Here is a 26079-nt window from a genome sequence, read left to right as displayed (position 1 = left end):
AGCCCAAGCCCTCCTTTAGACGGGCCTCGCGGATTCTCTTTTCAGATTATTCGGACATTATTTTCAATGTTCACCCCCACTAGAACGTCTTTAGAATATTTTCACCAATCACACACACACACACACACATTGTTTTTATGCTGGCAGCTTTCTGCTAGGAGTATTTTATGTTGAAAGTCGGAAATTCGAGATAAAGTGGAGTGGTTTTTTTTTAGATAAATAAAAAACTTGGGCGGTAGAGGGTTAATGAATAATGCATTATTTCAGTTGAAATAAATTGATTGTTTATCAAGTAACAACCTTCAAAATCATGCTCATTAGATAGATTTTTATTGTATAGAAATTTTGACTATTTTTCGAATCCCTGTCCATAGGATCTATGGTGAAAACATACCTTTCAATTTTTAGCACGCCGTTCTCAATAGCTTTGAAATAAAGAATTGAAAAAAATACTGAAAGTGAAAGTGATATATCGAAAAATCTAGTATAAAATTCCTAAAAAAAATCTTGAAATATTGATTTTTTGTTAGTGTTTAGAGATTCAGTGCTACTATAATTCGTATTTAAATGTGTTCCTACGCCTTTTATAGATATGTGTGATTTTTTTTCCAGATAATAAGATTATTCTTCTATATGGTTCACTATAAGAGCTATAGTGAAAAAATGAGTTTTTCATTTTTTTCCCCATTCTCAGCAGGCTTGGAAATGAAAATTTGAGAAAATACTCAAAGTACATCTACTATGGTGTACCGCGACTTATTCTAACAAAATTCTATCCCCTGCGTGAAAAAATCCTGGGTGTATAGAATTTATTAGAGTTTTCAAAACTGTTTTCCGATGATTATTTATTGAACTATTTATTATCAAATACGAATTCGAAATTTATCGTTCATACAATAATCTCAGTACTGAATGGTCCACAATAACGTTATAGGAATCAAATGAAAGATAGTTGATAACGTTAATTGGATTTGTTATCTTTGAAAAAACAGAAAGAAATCGATTTCTCATTTCTTCCGGATGTTTTTATCCATTACATCTACATACATCGAAATACAAATTTCTCTGTTAAATATTCCGTGTAAATCCATGTAAATTATGCTTTAAAGAGATTTATACCCCATCTTCATGCGTTGATATTTCACAATTTTAAAGCATTTCAAATATCGCCTAAAAATTACGACTTCACACTCTGTTCCTTAATTTTTTTCGAGTGTGAAAAAGTTCTATTTCCATTTTCGATAAATTTATTAATTACCCTCCTACAACTTGTATACATTTTGGCCCACACCTTTTCAACGAAAATTTGGCTGAAGATGGCAAAAGTATTCTCTATCCAATGAGTATTATCTCCAAAAAATTGTTTTGGGAGTGTTCAAATACCTTTTTTCAAATTTCTTCAAATTTATTTATTTCCCCCATACAAGTTGTATAGGTTTTGGGCTATAACTTTTCTTAGACCCTTTTCCGACCAATGAAAATTTTGCTAAAAATAGATAAATATATTCTATATCGAATAAGTACTATCTCGAGAATGTATTTTGGGTCCTTTCAAATAACTTTTTTCAATTTTCTTTAACATAATTAATTTCTTCCATACAACTTGGCTTATAACTTTTCGCATACCGTTTTTCGGTTAATAAAATTGTGGCTGGAAGATAGGTCAAATAGCTTCGATATCTGTATACGAACAACTTTTTTTGATTTTCAAAATTCTGTAAATTTTCCTATATTGACCCATGCTCACGTTTCAGTCAATATCTTTTCTCTGTCACGATCAACAAAAAAATAAATTCATTCAATTCTCTATCTAATGAGCATGATTTTGGAGGTTGTTACTTGATAAACAATCAATTTATTTCAATTGAAATAATTCGTTATTCATTAAATCCAGCAAGACGTTGAACAGAAACTTGCACGCAACAGAAACTTTTATCCGCTAATTTCACACAAGTCCGTAAAGAAGGAGTGCGAAAACGAGAAATCTCGTGAGCGGTCCGCAAAGTGTTAATATCGTTTTAATGTGTTGAAAATATATTTCTTCACCTTGCCTAAAAATGGAAACGTAAATACTGCTCACAAAATGATAAATTTTTATGCAATTCAATAAGCGATTCGATGAAAGCCACTGACGAAGAGAACATACAGATGATTGCAATATGAAAAAGTTTTGAATTCAATTAAATAATACCTTCAAAAATTTCAGTTTGTTTCCATTAGTACGTTTGATCAATTTCACCCCGGTGATGAATTTGCCCCCGGACGGCGGTACTTAAATTTTTGATGAATTTTTTGTCAATAATATTTCTCGGTAAACCATAGTAAGATGCAGTTTCAGTATTTTTTTTTCAAATTAATATCTCGAAACTATCGAGAATGGCGTGAAAAACATAGAAAAATACGTTTTTTACCATAGATCCTATGTTGAACCTCATAGGGTTTCAAAAAATAGTCAAAATTAGGCAGTCTCTATGAATAAATAATCAACATTTTCCGACACAGCACGTCTAGCCATCAAATTTTAGGAATATTTATATATTTTAGTAACTATTCTGACTATTCTTTCTCTTCAATGTCTTCAATGAGAAATTAAAAATATTTTTGAAATTTATCAAAGAGATACTGTTTTGAGATATAATATTTTTTTAATTTGAATTCAATTTCACATTTCACATCGGATGAATAGTAGTTGTAGCTTACAAGCAGTATGAGTGATTAGAAGAGCTTAAACGAGCAGTATAATCTGCGCACAACGAGGTACACACTACAACACGAGCAACTTGCTCGTAACCACCCCGAATGGGTTATTTGAACTGATTGAGAACTAAAGATGCTTATCGTAATTCATGTTAAATTGACGTTAATTTTGGAAAGGGGTGAGAGTTTTTCCAACTGGTTCTATAGTTATGAAACACTGGAATTTTAGTTTTTTTTAATGTTTCGCGCATAAACTCAACAATAAAGTTGAAATGGCCAGTCTTATGAATGAAGATAGTTATTGTATTCTACACTATATATTTTCAATATTTTTGAACATCCCGTCGCTCTTCGTAGCTTTAGTTATTTTCGAACGCTTTTCAGTTTAAAATCTGTAAAAACTTGCAAATGCTTTGCAAGAATATGTACGTTGAAGATTCATTGAAAAACTGTCGAAAAATATTTTCAAATGTAATATATAGAGTGATCGGTATTTCTATTCTATCCATTTTCAAATGTAATATATAGAGTGATCGGTATTTCTATCCCATCCATGATTTATGAAAAGCAAGCTGATATAGAAACTTGAACAACACTGAAACTGTTCTTATATTACCATACTTCGGACAATTAACTCCTGTTCTATCTGCAGAATCTTACCTTTGGCATTCCTCCCGCTCGGATATCACTGACTTGGCATAGCTCTATCACATCACCTTCCTGCAGGGAAATCGGAAACGAATTTATTTAATTGTTGAGGCGGGAGAAGCTCTCGAGACTCTCGAGCGCAGTCCAGTACATACCCGCCCTTCGCTCTTCCAGTAAACGAAGAATCCATACTCGTCCACTTTGAACATACAGCCCGGTTCGAACTCGTTGTTGTCCTTCTCCTCGGTCCATCGGTCGAAGACACACCCCTTCTGGAGCTCCTCCGGGACCGGGAGTTGCCAGTTGAATTCAAACTTCTTGGTCATTGCTTATGAATACTATAGATGAGATCTGCGAATGGAGAAGGATAGAATTAGTTGAAACATCTAAATGGTGATGCATAATTTGCGCTTGGTTCAATACTGCTAGCAGCAGAAATGTAAACCAGTTCACCTTGGGAGATGAACGTGATCTGGGGGCACACGTGCGCCGAGTGCAGTTTTTCCAGCTTCATTTCCCTGCTCCATCACATTTCCGAGCAAATTATCGAGCATTTATTTTACATCGTTTCGCCTACGGTCGAACAGCGAACAAGAAGAAAAATAGAGGGGTGCGAGGGGCAAGGCCAACCCTCAATCAGGTGAGCTCCTACAAGTGCTCCCCGTCCACATTGGTGATAATTAAATAAATCAAACAGTGAGCATATTAAATTAAATATTACATTTGCCGTTTGTCACGTTTGACTTCGGCATGTGGGGATGGTGGGCATAAACGCTAACATGTGTTGGGCATGTGTCCGAAGCAGGCGTGTGATTCGTCCCAATGGGGAAACGATTTATCGATTTAGCTGCCAATGCATCGCTCCCCCCCAATTTGCTCAATCAGGAGAGGTATTCGCAAGGAGGCAGAATGAACATTGAACAGGCGCGAAAATTTCACGGTAATTAATTGTACCTATTCTTCAAAAACTCGAACAAAATGAATTCACTGTGTGCAACACATTGCTGCCCATCCAGAAAGTGCATAACGTTTTGTATTCCGTCACAGACCACATGCAGAAGCATGACAAACGAGTGCAAAATATGGCATTCTCAAGTATTATTGGCGTACCCAATTAGTTAACATGAGCGCGCGCGTCTCCAATCCTCCCCGTTACCTCCACCGCTCGGCTTTCCTTTTCCTTGGAACGAGAACTAGTTTTCGGCGCTTAAAAGGTGGCACCGACTAATTATTGCGATAGTACGAGCGACTCCAAACGTGTACCGAGTAGAGGTATGTGCCGTCATGCCATGTATGATCGATTGATTGAGTCGCAGAAACGCGAGCTGCAATTCGAAGCGGAAAAGGAGCTACCCAAAATGGGACGAGACGGACAGGCAGCAAGAGGAAAGGAAGGAAAGTGTGTGCCCCGTCAGTTGAGAGAGCTTGTTTTATAGCATCAAACACAGGTTTCCATTATTTAATGGGAAAGGGATTTATTTGGATCGCTTCGGTTGGTAATGAAATTACGCGAGAAGTGATGCTCGAATTGAATTATACAGTTGCGCTGAGCGAAATAAATGCTCTACTGTCACCGAAACTACCAATGTCCAGCGGCGACCAACCGATGGACGGAAAAAACGCATTTAATCATTTCCCCATTTTGGGTAGCAACTAGCGTGAACACTTTATTTATGTGATAAAGGCAACGGATTTGTTGTGGATGTGGCGCTAATAATTGTTTGAAAGCCACCACTAAAGTCAGAACAGTGAATGCCTGGCACGAGATCATGAGCGGCAGCAGCGGTAGCGGCCGCAGCGGAAAATAATAAAACTTTTAGGAGTAACCTTTATCACGCAGCCTGACAGATGTTACGCGTTGGTGGTTTTTTGTTTGCAATTGGTGGGAAGAGTTGGTTCGTCCTTGTGCTCAATTTACGCCGTGGCGGGAGATTCTTGATTTATCGATTAGGATATTGCCGGGGCTACAACATATTTGAACGACTAATAATTCTTTATTTTCGTTCGTATCGCTATCGATATTATAATGAAAGATTTTATCCGAAACCAATATTGTATGATTATTTCTATAAACGCTATTTTTTCAAAGGTAAATGTGCGTATTTAACGATTGAACACAAAAAAAAATCTGAAGAAACAAAAAGATGGCAATCAATTTATTCGTAAACAAACATTTTCCAAATTTTATTGAAATACGATCCTGCTAAACTGTTGAATTATCCAAAATCCACGGTGTATGATGTACTGAAACGATTTGGAGAACGGAAACCCGGAAAAGAGGTCGAAGCTCAGGAAAACGTTTCTCGTTTGGCAAGTGATCTGTATATGTGGACTTAAAGTAACTTCCGTCAATTCTTGAACCATACCATACCAAGTACCAAGAAGATTTATTAAAATGAGTGCTTCCAAAAGAGACTGCTGTCTTTTCTGGAGCATCATGAGGATGATTGCAATTCGACTAAACAATGACGTCGCTGTGTGGAATCCGGCCAAATCCCCGGAGCTGAGATCGATTCAGGAATTAAGTGAATGATGGAAGCCGAAAGAAGCACCAGGAACGTTCATGTACTCTCGAATGTTTTCGTGAACGAGAAACTGTCGTTATGACGGATCGAAACAATCATCGAAGAATTTACAATCGAACTGATTTCATCATTGCAAAATATCGGTCGCGTAACGAAAAATTTCCATTGATGAGCGCATATTGTTCAGTTATTTTTTATGGATTAGAGATATTTTGCTTCAAACAATAAAACTTTTCAGAAGCTAAAATGTTTACATAAGGTTTAAAAGGGCTTCTAATTTTCTATACATTTGTGGTTCGTTGGCAAACATGTCAGGTTGCGCCGTATCCGTGCTGAGATTCGATCTCAAAATTTCTGTTTAACATTCACGATTCATCAGTCACCCGGCAAACGACCAGACAGCAGCGATCTTCGAGGCTTTCCAAATGGGCGTTCTCAAGGCCGAGAATAAGTTTTAGTTTTTCTAATTGGCCTTGGATGAACTGCCAAAGTTTAAAGTCTGTACCAAATTGGCTCCAGATAGTGGTAACAAATGTATGGTAAAGCTGAGAGTCAAATTGAAAATTTTCTAATTGGTATTTTGATATTATGTTGTTATCCCAGGCATTCAGTGTGCTTGAATGGCAACTACACTATACAAAAATAATAATTAGAAGTAATGCTATATAACATAAGGCAAGGCCGTATGCTCCTTCAAAGATACTCGAAAACAACATGCACCGAATGTCGAATAGATAACAAAAGTTCTCTATTTGTATATCTTACCCACAGTTCCCTTGCGTGAATAAATAATGTTCGTCAATACGTATAACATGGCAGTCGAGGATTCTAAATTATAATGAGTTAAATTTGAAAATTCATAACTCAAAAACGAAAAAACGCCTCTCTAATTTTTGGATATGTTATGTGAGAAAAACCTTAGCTTTCAAGAAAAAATAGAAAAAATATATAGCGGTTTTTGTACTTAAACGATGTAAGCTGTAAAACACATACAATCAATAATTACGAAAACAAAATCTAATTTAATATTTAATAATATTAATATAATATATAATATTAATATATAACAATTTGATATGTCGATCATCTGAATCGGTCCAGTAGTTCAACAGTTTTAAATTGAAAAAAAAAGTCATTTTTGGAAAAAAGGGGAAAGATCATTTTCGGACCACCCTAGTGGAAAAATAAAAAATACGGGTCTAATATTTTACGATGAAAAACAAAACTATCTATTTTCACGAAAATCTGAGAATCGCTATATCGGTTCGGCATAGTATCAGTCGATCTATGAAAACTATAACCTTTCGGGACAATCAAATAATTTGTGAATACCCTAAGGATTTTTCATTTGTTCTTCACAATATTCCTTAAAGTAGTTCTAGGCACTGTGTTGAAGCGACGATTCATCCACGTGATTTAAGCGAGTTACATCATAAGTATTTAGGAAGAAATGATTATTTGGCAAAAGTATCATTTTGTTATATGCCACATGAATAACCCTAGCAAGGGTTAATAGGACGAAACAATATCATTCATTTTACGAAATGTATGGCAATGTAAATTGCGATAGTGTTTCCAACAAAAAAAAGCTAGTTTTCAGAGATATTTTGTCTTTTTCGTCTCTTGATGGCAGTTTTTATTGTGTTATCGCAAATGGTCAACAAAAAATCATATTGTAAATAAAAGTCGTATTGGTTTCCCCGAAACTATGGAACAGCTCGCTTGAGCCACACATGTTGGGAATGTTCAACTTCTGGATAGATTGAATTAGAGTCAATTGGAATAATATAGGATCGTAGATTTCAGTTAGGTAGATTGTAGACACTTTTAAACGGATTGACTATTTAATTCTGTTGACCGGAATGGGGCTTCCGATTTATTTGTAAACCAGAAGGAGTTCTATCTTACTCACCGCTCACTAGCGGTTAAATTAAGATGCGTTGAGTCTCGTGATTTTCTGAGCTCACTGAGGGGTTCCATAAGGCTCTGATTTTGGAATATTTTTGAATACAGGTCTCATTTCAAGGTTCCTACACTCACATCATTACCGAAGCAAATTGAAAATTTCGGATTTATCTTCATTTATCTATTATTTATTTAGAGTGACAAAGGAGTTTGGAGACCCAGCGTTTAAGAGATTTCTATTACAAGTTCAACCCTGAAACAGCGGCTGGAGTTGTGTGGGGGCTTTTCACTGACAATTGGTCCACGCGGATCGGATCTGTGGAGAGAAAGTTCACTGAGTCTGAGCTTCGGAACCTGCCCTGAACGAACCTGTGAAAGTATTGATGATCCCAGTATTCTAGCTAAGTTGAACGTAAACATGAATTCGAGAGCTCTTCGATCCACAAATTCCGATCGCTTTCCTGTTCGTCGGACAGTTTACGGCCAAAACAAATCGATTTGTGCTATGTGTTGTATATGTAGTACTCTAACTGGTTGGACTTTAATGTTAGTTGTTTGTTGTTATTTTTTAAACATCGTTTGTGTAATTTTCATTATAATAATCTGTTGGTTTTAAATCTGATCATGTGCTCAATGTCGTCAAGTGGTTTCAATATGAATTTTTTTTTATTAATTCGTTTATTTTTACAGGCTCAGTTACTTAAGTTTAAAGGAGCCGAATTCTTAAATATAATTTTAAAACTATATATATAAACAATTTTCTTACATCTATGGTTAGTAAGGTGGAAAACCGATTACTCGCGGTGTATTCAAGATAAAAAGGGTGACATATTTTTAGGAGAAGGATGGAATATAAGGAAATTGTAACAATGTTGATGAACACTCAATTCTTAAATCTATTCGCATATCTATAGTGTATTTACATTTCAACTTATTCTAGTATTTATAGCAAGGAGACGAATTACCCGCAAAGGAATGGAGGAAGGGTATAAGGATATAGGGACAATCACACACGAAGATCGATAGCTTTAAGGAAAACATATATATGGGACATGTAATCAAGGTCTAACCGAGCCGGCACATCACTCACCGGCACATTGGGCTGTTTTCCTCGGACCCGAAGGGAGTTTTCTAAATTCGATCTGGCGACCAGATACACATCGCACGACCGAACAACGTGCTCGATGTCGTGATAACCTTGGCCACAAACGCAGAGATTGCTGCTGGCAAGATTGAAACGGAAGAGTAGTGCATCTAACGAACAGTGATTGGACATGAGTCATGAGAAGGTGCGAATAAAGTCCCGACTCAATTCCAGACTTTTGAACCACGGTTTGAGGCTAACCTTAGGGATAATCGAGTGAAACCACCGGCCCAATTCATCTTCATTCCACTTGCGTTGCCAGTTAGCGATGGTATTTTTGCGAACTAAAGAATAAAATTCATTGAAGGCGATTTGACGCTGTTAAATATCGCCTTCAATTGCACCTACCTTTGCTAATGATTTGGAATGGAGGAATGGAGCAATGTGAAGGGATCCAGACAAAGGTAATGACATAACAGCGTCTGGATAAAGCACTCAAAATTTCTCGTATTCTCTCAAGGAAGTACGGCGAGTTCCTTTCCGGCCTCACTGAACGGATAGCTTCGACAGAGCTAAGACTATCCGTTACAATGTAATAGTGTTCAACAGGTCGTGAGGAACTGAAGACTATGGGAGGTGCTGGAAATTTTGTTGAACACTCCAAATCCTGTGGACTCGTTTATAGTTGACCCATCAATAAAGTACATATTATCACAATTGATACCCCCATACTTTGCATCGAAGATCGTTGGAGCGATCCTCGATCGTTGATAATCTGAATATCCATGGATATCTTGCTTCATGGACAGATCAAAATGCACAGAGGAATTGATGTAGTCAGGAAAACAAACACGGTTGGGAATATACAAAGAAGGATCAACCTGCATGCAGATGAATTCATGATATGAACTCATGAATCCAGAGTGAAAATTTAACTCGATCAGCTGCTCAAAATTTCCGATCACCAATGGGTTCATGACCTTACACCGGATAAAGAACCGAAGAGATAATAAATTGAAGCGATCTATTAGTGGGAGTACGCCTGCCAAAACCTCGAGACTCATGGTATGCGTTGAGGGCATACATCCCAACGCAATACGGAGACAAAGATACTGAATTCGCTCGAGTTTAATGAGGTGTGTTTTGGCATTTTTTACTCAGATACCTAATATGGGCCCCCAAGTACATTTGGAGTCGAACCAGACCCCAAGATACTTGAATGACATAACATGAGTGATCGGTTTACCCAAAAGTTGAAGCTTTGGTTTTGCTGGTCTATGCTTCCTAGAAAAAACCACCATCTCTGTTTTCTCCGTGGAGAAGAATTCGATCCCTAGCCCAATGGCCCAGATTGAAAAATTGTTCAAAGTATTGCTCAGTCGCAAGCGCACTGAAGAGAGAATAGATGCATGCGACGCGATCCCCCGACGCCACACCCTAAAGCGCAATCCACTACTCTCCCGCAAACAGGATTAAACATGCTCCGCCAACTAACTGGAGGATAGTTTTGTGCTGTACAAGGACGGCACACAGTTCGAATTAAGACAGCAGAGCGTAAGCAACAGCAACGAATTGAAGTCAGAAACTGAAGGAAAACGGCAGAAGACATTTTAAGTAATTTAAGCTGTATTATATTATGTATAGTAAAGTTAAGTTAAATACAATGTACATAGTTTAAGTTTAAGTGTGTGTTGTGTTTTGTCTCCAAAACAACGTGTCCCTCAATCTCACTGTGGCGGAGTTTCCATGCGAATGGAAAATCCCCGCTGCATCACTGCAATGAAAGCAGTTTGCATCGCGCCCACGGGGGGGAATTTGGTTCTCTCACTGGGCAAGCTGCGTTGAGGCAGCTTTGGAATCGCGCAGCGGGTTTAAGCCAGCAGTTTACAGTCCACTGCATTTAAGACGCTACAGTATCTTGTAAGGGTTCTTGCAGGTCGGATTCGTTTGATCCTACGACAGACACCACTCCATCATCTGCAAGTTGTCTTAGGCTGCAATTTTGTGTAAGGCAATTGTCGATGTCGCTTACATAGAAGTTGTACAAAAGGGGGCTTAAACATGAGCCCTGGGAGAGGCACATGTAAGAGAACCGACTTACTGCCGAATCTCCGTGAGAAAAGTTCAAATGCTTCTCACAAAGCAAGTTATATAACATATTATTCAATAGAGGCGGCAGACCCCGAGAGTGTAATTTGTCTGACAAAACCTCTATTGAAACAGAATCAATGTCCAAGAATACTGAAGCCATTTGTTTTTTTTCGGCGTAAGCCAATTGAATTTCTGAAGAAAGCAACGCAAGACAATCATTCGTCCCCTTGCCCCTGCGGAACCCATATTGTGTATCAATTTCCGTATACAAGACAGCATTGCTATTGGGCGGTACGAATTGAAGTCGGACACGGGTTTTCCGGGTTTTTGAATAGCTATAACTCGTACTTGTCTCCAATCATCTGGAACAATATTATTCTCCAGAAACCGATTGAATAAATTCAACAAGCGATGTTTCGCCACATCAGGGAGGTTTTTCAACAAGTTGAACTTAATTCTATCCGTTCCTGGAGCCGATGAAAGGAGAGCAAGAGAGAATTCTACCATCGAAAACCCGGAATCAAGATCGCACCTACCTTGTGGTATATCTCGAACAATTATTTGCACGGGAGCGGAATCGGGACAAACCTTCCGCGCAAAATTAAAAATCCATCGATGTGAATATTCTTCGCTTTCATTCGTTGAAGAGCGATTTCTCATGTTTCGAGCCACTTTCCATAATTTTTTCATTGACGTTTCTCGTGACAAACCTCCCACAAAATTTCGCCAATAAGCACGTTTTTCTCCTTTGATCAAGTTTTTAAATTGATTTTCAAGGTTCAAATACGACTGAAAATTTTCAATGGTTCCACGTTTCCTAAAAGCTTTAAATGCATTCGATTTATTCTGATAAAACTTGGAACACTGGCTATCCCACCATAGATTGTCCCCCCCAGGCAGTTCCGTGAGAGTTGAAGTCTCCCAAGATCAATCGCGGCTCAGGAAGGAGAGAGCACATGACATCAAGTTGTTTGCGGCTAACCGCAGCTCTCGGAGGCCAATACAAACTGACAATACAGAGGTCTTTGCCGCTGATGTTTGCATGACAAGCAACAGCTTCGATCCCTCCAATAGGTGGAAGGTCAATTCGAAAAAATGAGTGGCTCTTATTAATCCCCAATAGTACCCCTCCGTATCTGTCATCGCGGTCCAAGCGTATAATATTAAAATCGTGGAAAGAGATATCATCTCGCGAAGAAAGCCAAGTTTCGGACAGAGCAAAAACATCACAATTGAAGTTATGAATTAAAAATTTGAATGTATCCAATTTAGGGATAAGACTACGGCAATTCCACTGTAAAACAGTGATATCTCCGACCTCTCTATTTGAATTAGACATCAAGAGAGATAATCATTGCAAGGAGGGGCCATGTTTGCATCAATTGTTGCAAAATTGTCTTTAATACTGGAAGCATTGAGATGACAATGGTTCTGATGGAGTTGGAAACATTAAAACACTTGAAGATTTGATCCAAAAGGTCAGACAACTTTATAAACCCCGATTGGGAAGTTGAACTGGACGGAAAAATAGGGAAATTTGGAGTTTTTGATGTCCCCTCGATTGCTGGGTCGTTCGAAGATGAAATATTCCCACGGAAGCCAGGAGGAACCTGATTTTGCTTGTCCGCTGCACTCGATTTTTTAGGCAAGCTAACAGAGGATATAACCGTGGGGACTTGTTCTTTGGAAGTGGTCACATTTTTGCGCCGGGGATTCCCTAAAATAAACGGTGTGCCCCCGCTAGCTGTGTCCGCTTCCATTTCATCAACTGGTAACGTGGAAAAGGTATTGTGTGTTGAGATTGGTTGTTCTTGTTGTTGGATCAGTGGCGAAGCGCCCTTTAAAAATTCCGCAAATGTGCGCTTCGAGCGTTCCTTTAAAGAGCGCTTCTGTTTCTTCCAGCGACTCTTGTAAGTATCACAAACTGAGAGCTCGTTTGGGGATCCCCCGCAATATGGACATTTATGCTCAGTAGTACTGCAGGATTTCCCCTCATGTTGCTCTCCGCAAGTGGCACAGCGCTTCTTGTTGGCACAATAATCCGAGGTGTGACCAACTGACTTGCATTTGTTGCAAGTCATGGGCTTTGGCACGAAGAGTCGCACAGGTAGTCTCAATTTGTCCACCATAATGTAGTCAGGGAGGGCGGCACCAGCAAAGGTGACTCGAAACGAGTCGGACGGCGTAAATTTAGTTTGGTCCCCATCATGGGAAAGTTTCCCGAGTTGGCGACAGTCCAAGATTTTCACTTCCATTGAGGGGAGCTTCTTGAACTTGCCTTTTCCTTCTGTTTTTATTTGTTCGCTCGTCAGACCCGTTTCAGTTACCACCCCCTCAATTTCTACGTTATGGGAGGGTATAAATGTTCGATATTCGAGAGTGAAATGTTGATCAGCAACAATCTCGTTTGCGTGTTTCCGGTCATTCACGACAACTCGCAATTTGTTCGGTCTAACCCTGCGAATTTCAGATACAGAAGTTTATCTGGCCAGATCTTTCATGATCTGAATCACGTTAAGGTTTTTTCCTTTCGGTTTTGGCCGGAGGAAAACAACCCACGGGCCAGTTCCAGGTGCATCTTCTGGATAAACTCTGACACGTGGAGCGGAGACAACAGAGGGGGAAGACGAGGACGAGGACGATGACGAGGATGAGGATGAGGACGAGGATTGGGTTTATCGGAAGCATCAGAAGGGGGAAGCGATGATGGGAGAGGGGGAGTGGAAGTAACAGTGGGTTGAGAAGGGAGGCTTGCAATTTTCTTAGAGAGGGGCTTGGTAGGATGAGCGGATTCGTCCCCAGAAGAATTATCTTCCTTATGAGGGACTCGTTTATGTTTTTTCCCAGATCTTGTATGAGATTCATTATCGGAGATCTCCATCTCTGGAGATCCTCCACTATTCCCCATTTTACAAAAAATTCTGTCTTATTTCTAATTTATTATTGATTGACATTATTGTTAAAATGTCAAAAAAAAAATTATGATAATAATATTAAACAATGAACAAATGAATTGAATAATAATATTAATAATAAATATGTGTACCTTAATATATAAGTTGTTCCAATAATGCGCTCTACTGCCCTAATCAGGGAGAGACAGAGGCTACGCGCTACGGAGACAACACAATAGCGCAAGAATAGCTTACGCAGCCACGTGATTATGAATCCCGTTTGCGGCAGTCACGCGATGGCGATCCCGTTATGCCAACTCAGTTCAACAGCCGCAATCCGGCTCGCTGCAAGAGCGCTGCTTCCTTTGTTCCTTCGTTCCACTTCACAAAAGGTCAGGTCGAAAGCGGACAGCAATGACCTTCACTCGTACACTATTCACTCGTACCAGTAGCACAATAGCAAAAGTGGCAACGCACAATACCGAGACTGAACTTTCCTCGTCAAGAGTTGGATAGCCCAACAATATGAAATGAAATGTCATGAAATCTCTATAGTTTGAGTGATAGTTTGAGACCGCTCCCCCCTCTTTATGGGGGGAGGGGGGCTCTGCGTTACAAATTAAACACAAATGTCTACATTACTCGGGAATTAATCGAGCACATGAAACCAAATTATGCATATTGAGATTTTAGGGTGCAATAAATATTTCTATGGTGGTTAGACTCTCCACCCCACTCTCTTAGGGGGGCTGCCATACAAATGAAACACAAATGTCTTCATTACATGAGAATTAATCAAGCAAATGAAACCAAATTGGGTATATTGAGGTTTTAGAGTGCAATAAATGTTTCTATGTTGATTTGACACACCTACCTCCTCTCTAAGGGCAAGGGGACTGCCATACAAATGAAACACAAACTTCTGCATAACTCGAGAACTGATAATGCAGTGATTTTTTTATTTTTGAGGGTTTTTATGTACGAGAAATTTTTCTATGATGGTATGACTCCCCTCCCTCCTCTGGAATGGAGTGGGGGTCCCATAGAAATAATACACATATGTCAACCAAACATGACAATTGTAAATTTTCGGAAAACTCTGAATGAAAATAGGAAAAAATCAATTCGCATATGTTCTACAATTACATATTGACAAGCGTTTTTAGTTCATTTGACGTTTGCGCTAACGAGATTGATCTTCGTTCGAAACTGGAAATGGATTTTAATGTGATAAAACGCACTCCTATATCTTCTTCTATCTATATAAATAAAAATGGATCACCGAATGTGTTGATAAGGGCAAAACTCGAGAAAGGGATTGTCCGATTTAGGGCTGTCTTTATTCTATAATATTTTCTGTGTCAAACATTTATTCCATGTAACGGAGAAACATGTTATTTGCAAGTGGTTGAAAAATCTTGAACGAGAATTGTGTCTGAAAATAATCTGATATCATAATGACGAGTTTTGGTAGTAGTACTAGGAATTTTAAAGTAAAAGGTAATTTTAAAGGGTAGATTAGAAGATCAATCAATGAATAATTCTGCGATTGGACCCATGAACAGCGCTTAGTACGAAAAAGTGGGCGGGACGAAGTTTGCCGGGTCAGCTGGTTTATGATAAAATAACGGATAGCTTTAAACATTTTAAAGATAAATATGATGAATTGAGAGAATAATATGAATTGTTTGTCGACAAAGAGCGAAAAACATACAACTACACAACTTACAACTTATTTAAACTTGATAAAACTAAATTTGGAATATCTCGAATACGAATACTTCGCGAAAGTTTAGCATTAGCATTTAGCTTTCTGACTTTATCGCAAGAGTCGTAATCCATCAGCGGAATACTTTTATCCTCGCAAATCGTTATTTGTCAGAAATTCACTGAAAATTGGACAGTCTCCGCTGCCAAATGGTCACGCGGACGATTGTATGTTCAATCATAGGACTATCTCAAGGCTAGAGGCCAACGGACTAGTTTAACAGTTTTAAAGGGTGTGTGACATCAAATTGCATCACGGAAAAAACCCTGTAGAAATTCGCCCAGTAGACCGATCCTTTTGAAAATTTTAGACAGTAAAATAAAAACTATTAAACAACTTTTGGCATTTTCTTTTTATTCATACTTCGAGCCCAAGCCCGTATGCTCGCACCTTCCTCTTTACCCCGTCCATAAGGTTCTGTACAACGTCAGGTTGTAGTTTTTTTTGAACAGAAATCCATTTTCTCTTGAAGTCCGCTTCCGATTTGACAACTTTTGGGTTCTTCCGGAGGGCCTGCTTCATAATCGCCCAATATTTCTTTATTGGGCGAAGCTCCGGCGCGTTGGGCGGGTTCATTTCTTTTGGCACGAAGGTGACCCCGTTGGCTTCGTATCACTCCAACACGTCCTTTGAATAGTGGCACGAAGCGAGATCCGTCCAGAAGATGGTCGGGCCCTCGTGCTGCTTCAATAGTGGTAGTAAGCGCTTCTGTAGGCACTCCTTAAGGTAAACCTGCCCGTTTACCGTGCCGGTCATCACGAAGGGGGCGCTCCGCTTTCCGCAAGAGCAGATCGCTTGCCACACCATGTACTTTTTGGCAAACTTGGATAGTTTCTGCTTGCGAATCTCCTCCGGAACGCTGAATTTGTCCTCTGCGGAGAAGAACAACAGGCCCGGCAGCTGACGAGAGTCCGCTTTGACGTAGGTTTCGTCGTCCATTACCAGGCAATGCGGCTTCGTCAGCATTTCGGTGTACAGCTTCCGGGCTCGCGTCTTCCCCACCATGTTTTGCCTTTCGTCGCGGTTAGGAGCCTTCTGAACCTTGCATGTACGCAGGCCTTCCCGCTGCTTAGTCCGCTGGACGAGTGAACTTGACAATTTCAGCTTATTGGCGACATCCCGGACCGAACTTCTCGGATCACGTCTAAACTGCTTAACTACGCACTTGTGATCTTTTTCACTGACGGAGCATCCATTTTTGCCGTTCTTCACCTTCCGGTCGATGGTTAGGTTCTCGAAGTATCGTTTTAGTACTCTGCTGACCGTGGATTGGACGATTCCCAGCATCTTACCGATGTCCCGATGTGACAACTCCGGATTCTCGAAATGAGTGCACAGGATTAATTCACGACGCTCTTTTTCGTTCGACGACATTTTTCCAAATTTACGAAAAATTGACAGTGAAGCATGGCCAACGTGATCTATACACTCTTATCTGATTATAAGCGAAAGCTGAAGATATAATTCCTAAAAATTAAATTTCTACAGCGTTTTTTCCGTGATGCAATTTGATGTGACACACCCTTTATAAGAGAAAAATCAATCTACTTTCCAGACAACTCGTTTCTGAACAGGTCATATTATAAATATGCATGGCCTACCAGTTTAAAATATTGTTGTCTCATATTTATGTGCATATTGCATATGATTTGGCAATTTGGTGAAAATCTCCAGGCACAAATTATCAAAATAATCACAGCCGAATAGCGCATCAATCAAAAGCCAGCGAGTTACCTGTCACCGCCCCTCTCTTAAATCATCATCCCTAATGCTTGTTTGTATAGATCACAGCGCCGCGAAACAATCGTATGTATAATTTTGACATACAAAAGCACACAATCGGGCATAGAAAACATAAACAGGCGCGAATCGTTCCACGGCAGTGAAACGCATAAAGCAAAATAAACATCTCCGCGAAAACATCCCGCTGGTGAAATGTACTTCCATCACATTACTTTCGTTGCCAGCTTCCTTCACTGAGGCACTAAGCGACATTGAGGGTTGGAGGGAGGAGTTTTTGGTACTGTACTTTATGACAGAGGCGGCGATGGTTCTATTCAGAACCGTGGATTAGATGAATTGAAGAATTGGGAAATTATGTAAAGGCATTGTGTCTTTCAATGGTGGTCTCAGACAATACAATTTAGGCGTTCAATACAAGCAATTGATCACTTATAATCATGCAATTGTAATAACATTTCGATTCCTGAACATTGACTCCACTAGGGTCGACAGACACCCTCGTTGCGTTCCGTATTACAATATTATGAAACTATCAGATTTCCCCCGAGAGCTTCTGTCGCCTCCGTTCTCGCATCAATGGAGCTCTGGGAACTGGGAAGGTTGTGTAAGCTTTTAGACGTTATTGCGAAAATCCCAGACGTCATTAATGGCGCTTGCTGCTGTCTTTCCACTGGACAACTTTTCGATGGTCGTCTCCAGCAGGATGTCATAAACGTAAATGATCGATTCGTGTCGCTTATTTGGCTAGAGAGTTGTGCCGTTCAAGCACAGATATTCCAACCAATTTGGGTCAGCAGTTGAAGCGTATAGAGTTCGACGGCATGAATTTCCTCACATGGGCTCAGATGATATCACACGGGAAAAGGTCGGTGTCAGTAGGGCGAAGAGAATTTATTATTCAACACCACTTCTTATCGCTGTTATACACTGGAGCGGAAAATACTCTTCTCGTTTGGTGATTTGTTTGCTTTGCTCTAATTTTAATTTCACATATTCAACTTTAAAACGACTACCATCAAGACGCACACACAACACACAAAACGTTGGTTCATATATTATTCATCAATTTCAAATGGCGTAATATTGAACACAATCGTAAGTACCTTCCGTTCGGGCTAATAAAACAGCTCACAGTCCTGTTGGGAATTTATGACCCTCCGCGCCTCGGCCACTCCTCCGCTACGAGTACCGCTAGCAAATCCACCCACACAATTCAGTTACTGGTCAAACACTTGTACTTTTTTCCCTTCGCCCTAGCACTCGGAACCACGCAGCAGACCGGACCACCAAAAAGCCCCGAGATACAAGTATGCGGTACAGTGTAAGCCAAAGGGCCACCACCGGATTGGTTTAGCTACCGATTCAATAACAGTAATGAACGCAAACGACCTGATCTCCCCGTGAAGACCACCGGAACCACTGAATGGACTTTACTGCGTCAAAGGCAGGAAGCCGTCTGCGATGGTACGGACGAATATCGGTTGCTTTTGTCCGCGGACCCATGTGTTTTCCCTTTTTTTTTTTGAGAGGCTTCTTTCTTTTTATACCATTCAGTGAACTGTGTTGTCGCCTGTGGGAAGGACGAACATGAAAAAAAACAACATCGTCAACATACCAGAATTCGTCGTTGCTTAGCATGTTTAGTTTGTATATCATTTTTTCGTCACCGGCTCGATTTGCCTGTTTGAATTGTTTGAATTGACGTTGTGACGAATCAATCGAGCAGGTACATGCCACACAGATAACCAATCATTTGTAGTTCATAATTATTTAATTTTTCCCTAGAAGTGTCTTAGTGAAATAAATGTATAATTTGGTGTGCAATACACCATTGTATCAGTTTTGACACTCGACAAAATACATTATATATAAGATAAAACTAAAAAAGGGAAAATAAAAAGAAACACAATAAATTTTGAGATTGCTTGACATTGTATTTTGTGTTTTTGTAAAGATGGACACCAACAAAAAAAACCCCATAATGTACCGTTGTACTTCGATAATGGCGAAAACGCAAGCCAGAGCAAGCTAAAATGTGAATAGTGTTTATGATCAGGATACTGTAACAGCTAAAAACGTGCAATTTGGGGTTTTGCGATTCCATTTTGGTGATTCTGATGTACTGAAGAAGCATCATCGATCACTTGGGGTGGGGGTGTGTGTGTGCTGAGAGGGTGTAACTGACACACCGACGCGAGTATAGGAGCAACTTTTTTGGACAAGTGCCTTTTTTCATATTCTAGAATATTGTTGAATAAAATGTAAGTGGCGTGGAATTTTTATTGAATATAATGCATAAGATCATTACCGGACTATTCTTATTTGATTTCAGTCCCTTTTGTAACTGGATTGAACGGATCCATATATTAACTATTCGTCGTTAGATTCATACGTTCAAAAACGAAATATAAATGTTTGACTTTCGTATAGTTATTCGCTAAATTTAAGGTCATACATATACACACTTGTGAAATAATTTCACTTGTGGAAGAATGGTAAACAGTAAACTATAAACTAATCGGTGGCTTATGGTAATTTTTAACAGTTACAGTTTCGGGAATATTTTTTTTATAATGAACAATATCGACAAGAAAACAAGAAAAAGATAAGGAAGTTCCTAGAAATCCTTTTATATCATCTTTTTATGCCCCATCTTAAAAAAGGCATTAACTCTTAGTTTACCAAGAATACAGAGACAAAGAATATTAGAAATATGCAAACATTATATTCCAGAACCTTTGTCATCTGGTGATTATCTAGAAGGTCGTTATACATTTCGTTATTTGTGTTGGAGTATCAAAAATTACTATGTTTTGAGGAGGTTGAATTATATGACTATTAAAATATAATAAAGACGAAGAAAACATATTTTTTGGAGTTTTTTTCATTTAATAATACCCTCTTCTTCAAATAAATGCCAATAAAGCCTGAAAAATATACAATGGCAACAGAGAAGTTCAATTTTCGGTCTGTGACACGGTCTGTGACGAGTATACGTGTTATGCTTTTGCACGCGAGTACAGGAGGGTTAAATGATCACTAAGCCAACACTAGTCCTACGCCAACCTTATATTAGGTAAAACCCACCCATTGTTCTTTTTACAAAAAACAGTTCTGAAGAGAACTGATAAATTAACCACTTCTACGTGAACGGTAGATAACCACGTTGCATCAGGAGCGGAGTTAAAAAACACGTGATGTATTTTCGTTCAAATTGTGACAGGAAAATTGAAACTCGTTTGCTGCCGCTACTGACGATGTTGTTGCTGATGTTGTTTCTGTTGATGTTGATGCTATGCAACCGCTCCTGCTGACGATGTTGGATTTGATTACTCTGCTTCTTTTCAGGTCCTTCTTTCAGGTTAATGATATTAATTACTTCCTGGTTAGAAAAGGAAAGGAAAGCTTCACACAAAATTCAACAGAATCACACAAAAGTGGGGCATGCGACGCAATGTTTCACTTCTCGCCCGGAACTGAACTGTAAACCGTTTGGAAAGACTGTTGTCTGCTCGCTAGCTGGTGTGAGTCTGAGATTCAATAGAGTGAAGCCAATATTACTCGAAAGCAACATTGAACCAATGAAACTTTGTGGATTTGACAGCGGCCATTGAAATGGAAGCTGTTGTTTGAGTGTAACGGGAAGGGTTTGAGGACGAGGTAGCAGTCCGGTTACAGGGACAGGGTTGCTTCGGAAACAGCGTGACCAATCACGGTAAATAAAACTTTCCAGATACATACCATTCAGAGGCCAATATTCCTAGCAGTTTTGTGCGAGCGTCATACGTAAGCCAGCGTGAAGGGGGATCAAATTTACAATCTTCTGACCGTGCTCACGGAAACGTCAGACCAGTTTGAGTAACTAATTCCAGATAACCTGATCAGTCAATATTGCGTTGTTGGGGGAATAATTCCTAATCATCTTGGCAGATCCATCGAACACCGACCGGATCTTCGTTGGCATGCTGGACTCTTTAACGACCGGATAGTGTGTTAAATGTGAAGTAGAACACACGATCCGATACCGTTTTTTAAGTTCTCCGGGTATTAATCATCAATAAATTTAAAAATGAATCCCAACAATCATAATCAACTGAACATTGATGAATTGGACCAGGTCCGTTATGACCTCTTCCAGGAAGTTAGTTCATATAATGGACCCCTGTCCAAAGACCTTCAAACTCGGCTCAATCGTTTACCTCGAAATATCCGCAAGCATCTTGTGGAAACGGAAAATAACGGCTGTTCATCTCTGTTCACTGCTTGTTGCAGAGGAAACTTTGAAATCGCCGAGTATCTGATAACAAAGTGTGGCGCCAACATCGAACAACGGGGTATACTATTTGACTATGCTCATCGCAAGGATGAGGAGTTCGAGGATTATACGGTGTGCTGCCTGTGCTGTGCTGCCACTGTGTGCTGCCTGTGGAGGAGGCCATCTTCAGCTCGTGAAGTGTCTTGTCAGACTAGGATGTGATGTGAACGCCGTCTCCGGGATCGGATCAACGGCTCTTGAGGTTGCCTGCATTAACAAAGACCTCGAAATTGTTCAATGTTTGGTAGAGAACGGAGGAGACTTTCGGAAGCCAAGCTTCGATGGGGCAACATACCTCATCGATTCGATAGAATCGGCGCCTATATGCAGTTATCTCATTAGAAAAGGGGCTGACGTGAACGCGCGTGACGTGTTCGACAAAACCGCTCTACATTACGCGGTTGAGAGTCTAAGTTACGAAACAATTCAACTGCTACTGAATCATGGAGCCGATCCGTTCGTCAGGAGCCGTTTCGGGGATGACCCTCTTCAGCTATCGTGTACAACAGGGTCACTGGAATTAGTGGATTATCTTTTGAGCAGAATAAATTACCCTCGAGAAAGATGGATCGAAGCTATCGAGCTGATGGGATCAACCCTTATTCATTTCTATTACGATACACAAGATGTACTCCTCCACTGGTGATTGGCTCATGATGCAAGGACGGATAAAAGCAATAACATCCAAGAGAGACCACAGGTACCACCGCGGCCCGCTTACGGAAACATGATCGAGTTTAGCACCATTGACGAACTGAACGCATCCGCCTGGGATGTGGATGCATTACGAAGGCAGGGTTTACTGATCCAAGAGAGGGTATTGGGAATCGATCACAAGGTTACTTTACATAGATTAATGGAACGCGGCGATTTCTACAAAGAAACCAGACGTTTCCAGGATTGTTTGGATCCATGGATACTGGCACTGCAAGTGAGAATTCAAAAGCATACCATACTGCATAGAGATACTTGCGATACAGCAAGAGCAATTGATGATGAATTTGTTGGACGATAATGACCCAATGATGCCGCAATTCAAGGATGTCTACGCCATATTCCAGCTTTTGACATCCAACATCGCGGGGATTCAACAGCTACTCAGTATCCAACCGGTCGATCGGACCCAGCAACTAAACTACGATTGTGTGCTCCGATGTCTATTGCATCTGATGCACATTTTGTTCTACGTAGCTAAAACCAAGGATGACCTCAAATTGATCGAAAGCTCCGTTTGTGAGCTTGTTCTGAACAATGCACAAAGTGTACAAACCAACGAAACGCTACTGCATATGGCTGTTTCGAACATAGGTTTGATGAAAAGTAATTTTTTCACGGATGAAGAAGAAGCAAAAAGATATTTCCCCAATCTACCTGTCACGAGGTTACTGTTGGAATGTGGTGCACACGTCAATGCGAGGGACAATACCAGATCCACGCCATTGCTTCTCGCCGTCTTTCCACACAATTATGAGACAGATGTGATTCACACTTTGATCGAACACGGTGCCCATTTGGATTTGCCGAATATGTTGGGTGATCGGCCTTCGTCCATGCTCAGAAGAAATCCGATGAATAATACTCATCTAGGTCAGCACATTTCGCTGAAATGTCTTAGTGCTAATGTAATTGTTGCGTCCAGTATTCCATATCGGAATGAAGTGCCTCGTAGGCTGGAGGAATTTATTCGGGCGCATGAAATGTTCTAGTTTTGTAATAAATGTAATTAGGTCTGATATCCATATGTTTCATCGCTTTAATAAAAAAAATATCATCTGATATACTACTGTTTGAAATTGTTCTCCTTATTATTTGTTCATATGTTGATCCAGGACCAGGGCTCTAAAATATTTCACTTTTTCCGGACTGAGTTTGAAAGATTGGTTCCTCTTTAAAAACTTATCACACACTTATCAAAAAGAAGGTGAATTTTTTGATGTGTTAATGTTGTACATTCAATAACCAATGTTATGCGAAGAGTTCTGTTATTTCATTGTTATTCGAAGCCCATTTCGTAATAATTCATCTCTTCGAATGCAAGATGTGATATTCTTTAAACATCGTTGTGCAATCAAGTTCATATATTGATTACTCTTTTGATTCAGGATCTGTTTGTTTCTCTTTGGATTTGAAGCATTTGTTGTTTGTGGTACAGAAATTAAAAATTTATTTCGAAAATATGGAGATTTCTGAAACGAATGGTGCTGAGAAGTGGGTCACTCGCGACAATGTCAAGATAGATTTTTACATTCCTCGATTATTAATAAAATGCTATTTCCTCATATATTTTTCAGACATATTGATGAGGGAGTAAATATTGTTGAAAAACTTTTTATAACCTACGAAACAACAATCAAACGGCATACATCTACAATTTAGACTATACGACAAATCTTTTCCTAAAACCATTCCCCAATTCTTAAGCCTGCTTAGAAAGGCTTCGCTTCGGTAGCGCTATTTTCAGTACTTCGCACGCCCTTCGGTGTTCCTCCTGCTTTGCTTTGACTGTGTGTAACTGGCTGAAGCGTGTGGACAAACTTTTGTGTACTTTCGTACCCGTGCAATTCCAAATGAAATCGAACTAAAAATGCCGATTTTAAAAACTTGTATTTTTGATTCGAACGAAAGTTTGTATTCCGTTTGGGTTGGAGGAAATTTGAGTTTTGCACAGCATTTTGGAATTTTTTTGACTCAAGTGTAACTTTTGAAAAGGGCGTATCGATTTTAGTAAGAGAAATCTTTGATACTTTATATCTCAAAAACTATGAGTCGTATGTAGTAGTGTCTTAGAAAGAGTTTTTTTTTAATTCAAAATTTATATTTTTATTAAGGCTCATATGGCGTCAGCCTAACGGGGCCGGGAGTTCAATATTTTGACAATGTTTGCTTACAACTATGTTAGTAATATGTAACCGATTACTCGCGGTTGGCTCGAGGTTAGTATTACAGGTGTTCTCATAATTGGGATGTTGCAGTCTTCAGTGCTCTGTACGTGTGCCCGACATGAGATACTTCCTATTGGGATGCAGCTGACCGTTATTCAGCAACGCCCCCTAGTCTGCACCCCATATCTAGCGTGGTGCGTCTTTCTCGACTCGAGGAATCCAGGATAGAATGATCACTAGCCGGCACAATCATCAGCTCGTGTAGAGTTGTCATGAGCGATACAACCTTTGGCTCTTGTTGAATCATCAGTGGACTGCACAACCTTCGGCCCGTGTATCTGTAAAGAGTGTGTGTATGTATTGCCGCGACTAAGTAAAAGTTTATAGATTGGATAGGAGGGATATGAAACAGGGACAACACGAAGGAAACATCATTAAACGTTGACATCGGCGTTTCTGAGGAACAGGTATAGATGGAGCAGAAGATCATCACGGCTACCTAAGATATCCCGGACGGGGATATCCGGTTGTCTGCCTTGTGCCCTCAATGCTCTGGAGAGCTGAGAGCGGGCAGCATGGAACCGGATACACGACCAGACAACATGCTCGATGTCGTGGTAGCCATCGCCACAATCACATAGATTGCTTGCTGCGAGCCCAATGCGATAAAGATGCGCGTTTAGGACATAAGCCGAGATATCACGCGAATGAAATCACGACCTACATTCAATCCCTTGAACCATGCACTCGTCGAGACCTTAGGGATAATCGTGTGTAACCAACGACCGAACTCATCTTCGCTCCACATGCGCTGCCAACTTACGAGCGTGTGCTTCAATTAGAAACCAAGAAAAAAAAAATTTTGTATATGGTGGAAAATTTAAAAAATGAGCCCAAGATGGTAGAACTTTTTTTGACGAACTTTGTGAAACATCATTTTTTTTATGAATGTCCGAAACTTCGAGTTTTTGGATGTTAACAATAACAATTAAGAATCCTGATGTGATTTCAAACAAAAAAGCTCTTTATCATCGAGGAGGCGATCTGGCGTAGTGGTAACATCCATGCCTCTCACGCTGAAGGTCACGAGTTCAATTCTCACTCCCGATATTCTTCCAAAAATGGAAGTACAAGTGACGAACCAGCCAAATGAGTTGAAAATCACTATAATACAGAAAAAAAAGCTCTTTATCAATCTCTACTAAATGCAGCAATTTTCGAGATTTTTAAAAAAATATTTCTAATTTATTGTCTTTTTTAGATAGGCTCTTTCAATATGTTTGTCGTGTTCATGAATTTTATGAATGTGCTTATAATTTTCAACAACTTTTCCAAATACATCATTATTGATGATGATGATGGTCCCGCCACCCTCCCCTACAGAGGATCGATGTTCTACATGACTTCTATTTTATATGAAAAAATATTGAAATAAATTGAAATACAGTCAACTCTCCCTAACTCGATGTTCTGTATCTCGATATTTTCCCTAACTCGATGGATTTCATGGCACTTTCGATTTTACAA

General features: G+C 39.6%; 3 protein-coding genes across 5 annotated transcripts in view; 2 read left to right on the top strand and 1 right to left on the bottom strand.

Moving 5' to 3' along the window:
- Nucleotides 1-26079, bottom strand: part of LOC129779379 (1-phosphatidylinositol 4,5-bisphosphate phosphodiesterase) — a 128110-nt gene that overhangs the window by 66771 nt on the left and 35260 nt on the right. Inside the window, exons 1-3 of one of the 3 annotated variants that reach the window (XM_055786811.1) lie at nt 18459-18849; nt 3501-3696; nt 3358-3417 (exon numbers count right to left, since the gene is read on the bottom strand). In XM_055786811.1, the coding sequence (XP_055642786.1) occupies nt 3358-3417; nt 3501-3671 (231 nt within the window). In that variant the 5' untranslated portion in view covers nt 3672-3696; nt 18459-18849. Of the gene's footprint in view, nt 1-3357; nt 3418-3500; nt 3697-18458; nt 18850-26079 lie in introns of those variants that run through there. The other 2 variants (XM_055786810.1, XM_055786812.1) reach the window with 2 other exon arrangements.
- LOC129774567 (uncharacterized) lies at nt 21425-21832 on the top strand. Its single transcript, XM_055778327.1, has one exon. The coding sequence runs from the start codon at nt 21425-21427 to the stop codon at nt 21830-21832; it is 408 nt and encodes a 135-aa protein (XP_055634302.1).
- Nucleotides 22398-23376, top strand: LOC129774566 (protein fem-1 homolog B-like). Its single transcript, XM_055778326.1, has 2 exons — nt 22398-22601; nt 22651-23376. The coding sequence occupies exons 1-2, from the start codon at nt 22398-22400 to the stop codon at nt 23374-23376; spliced, it is 930 nt and encodes a 309-aa protein (XP_055634301.1).

This window comes from Toxorhynchites rutilus, chromosome 3 (genome assembly GCF_029784135.1).
Source record: "Toxorhynchites rutilus septentrionalis strain SRP chromosome 3, ASM2978413v1, whole genome shotgun sequence".
NCBI lineage: Eukaryota > Metazoa > Arthropoda > Insecta > Diptera > Culicidae > Toxorhynchites > Toxorhynchites rutilus.
Note: the sequence above shows the minus strand (reverse complement) of the source record. Positions and strands in the feature narration are given on the sequence as shown.

Bases quoted from the DNA above. Each gene is read 5' to 3' on its own strand.
- LOC129774567 (XM_055778327.1), top strand. From the start codon at position 21,425: ATGAATCCCAACAATCATAATCAACTGAACATTGATGAATTGGACCAG.
- LOC129774566 (XM_055778326.1), top strand. From the start codon at position 22,398: ATGATCGAGTTTAGCACCATTGACGAACTGAACGCATCCGCCTGGGAT. The intron at 22,602-22,650 runs GTGAGAATTCAA...CTTGCGATACAG, and splicing joins CATGGATACTGGCACTGCAA to CAAGAGCAATTGATGATGAA.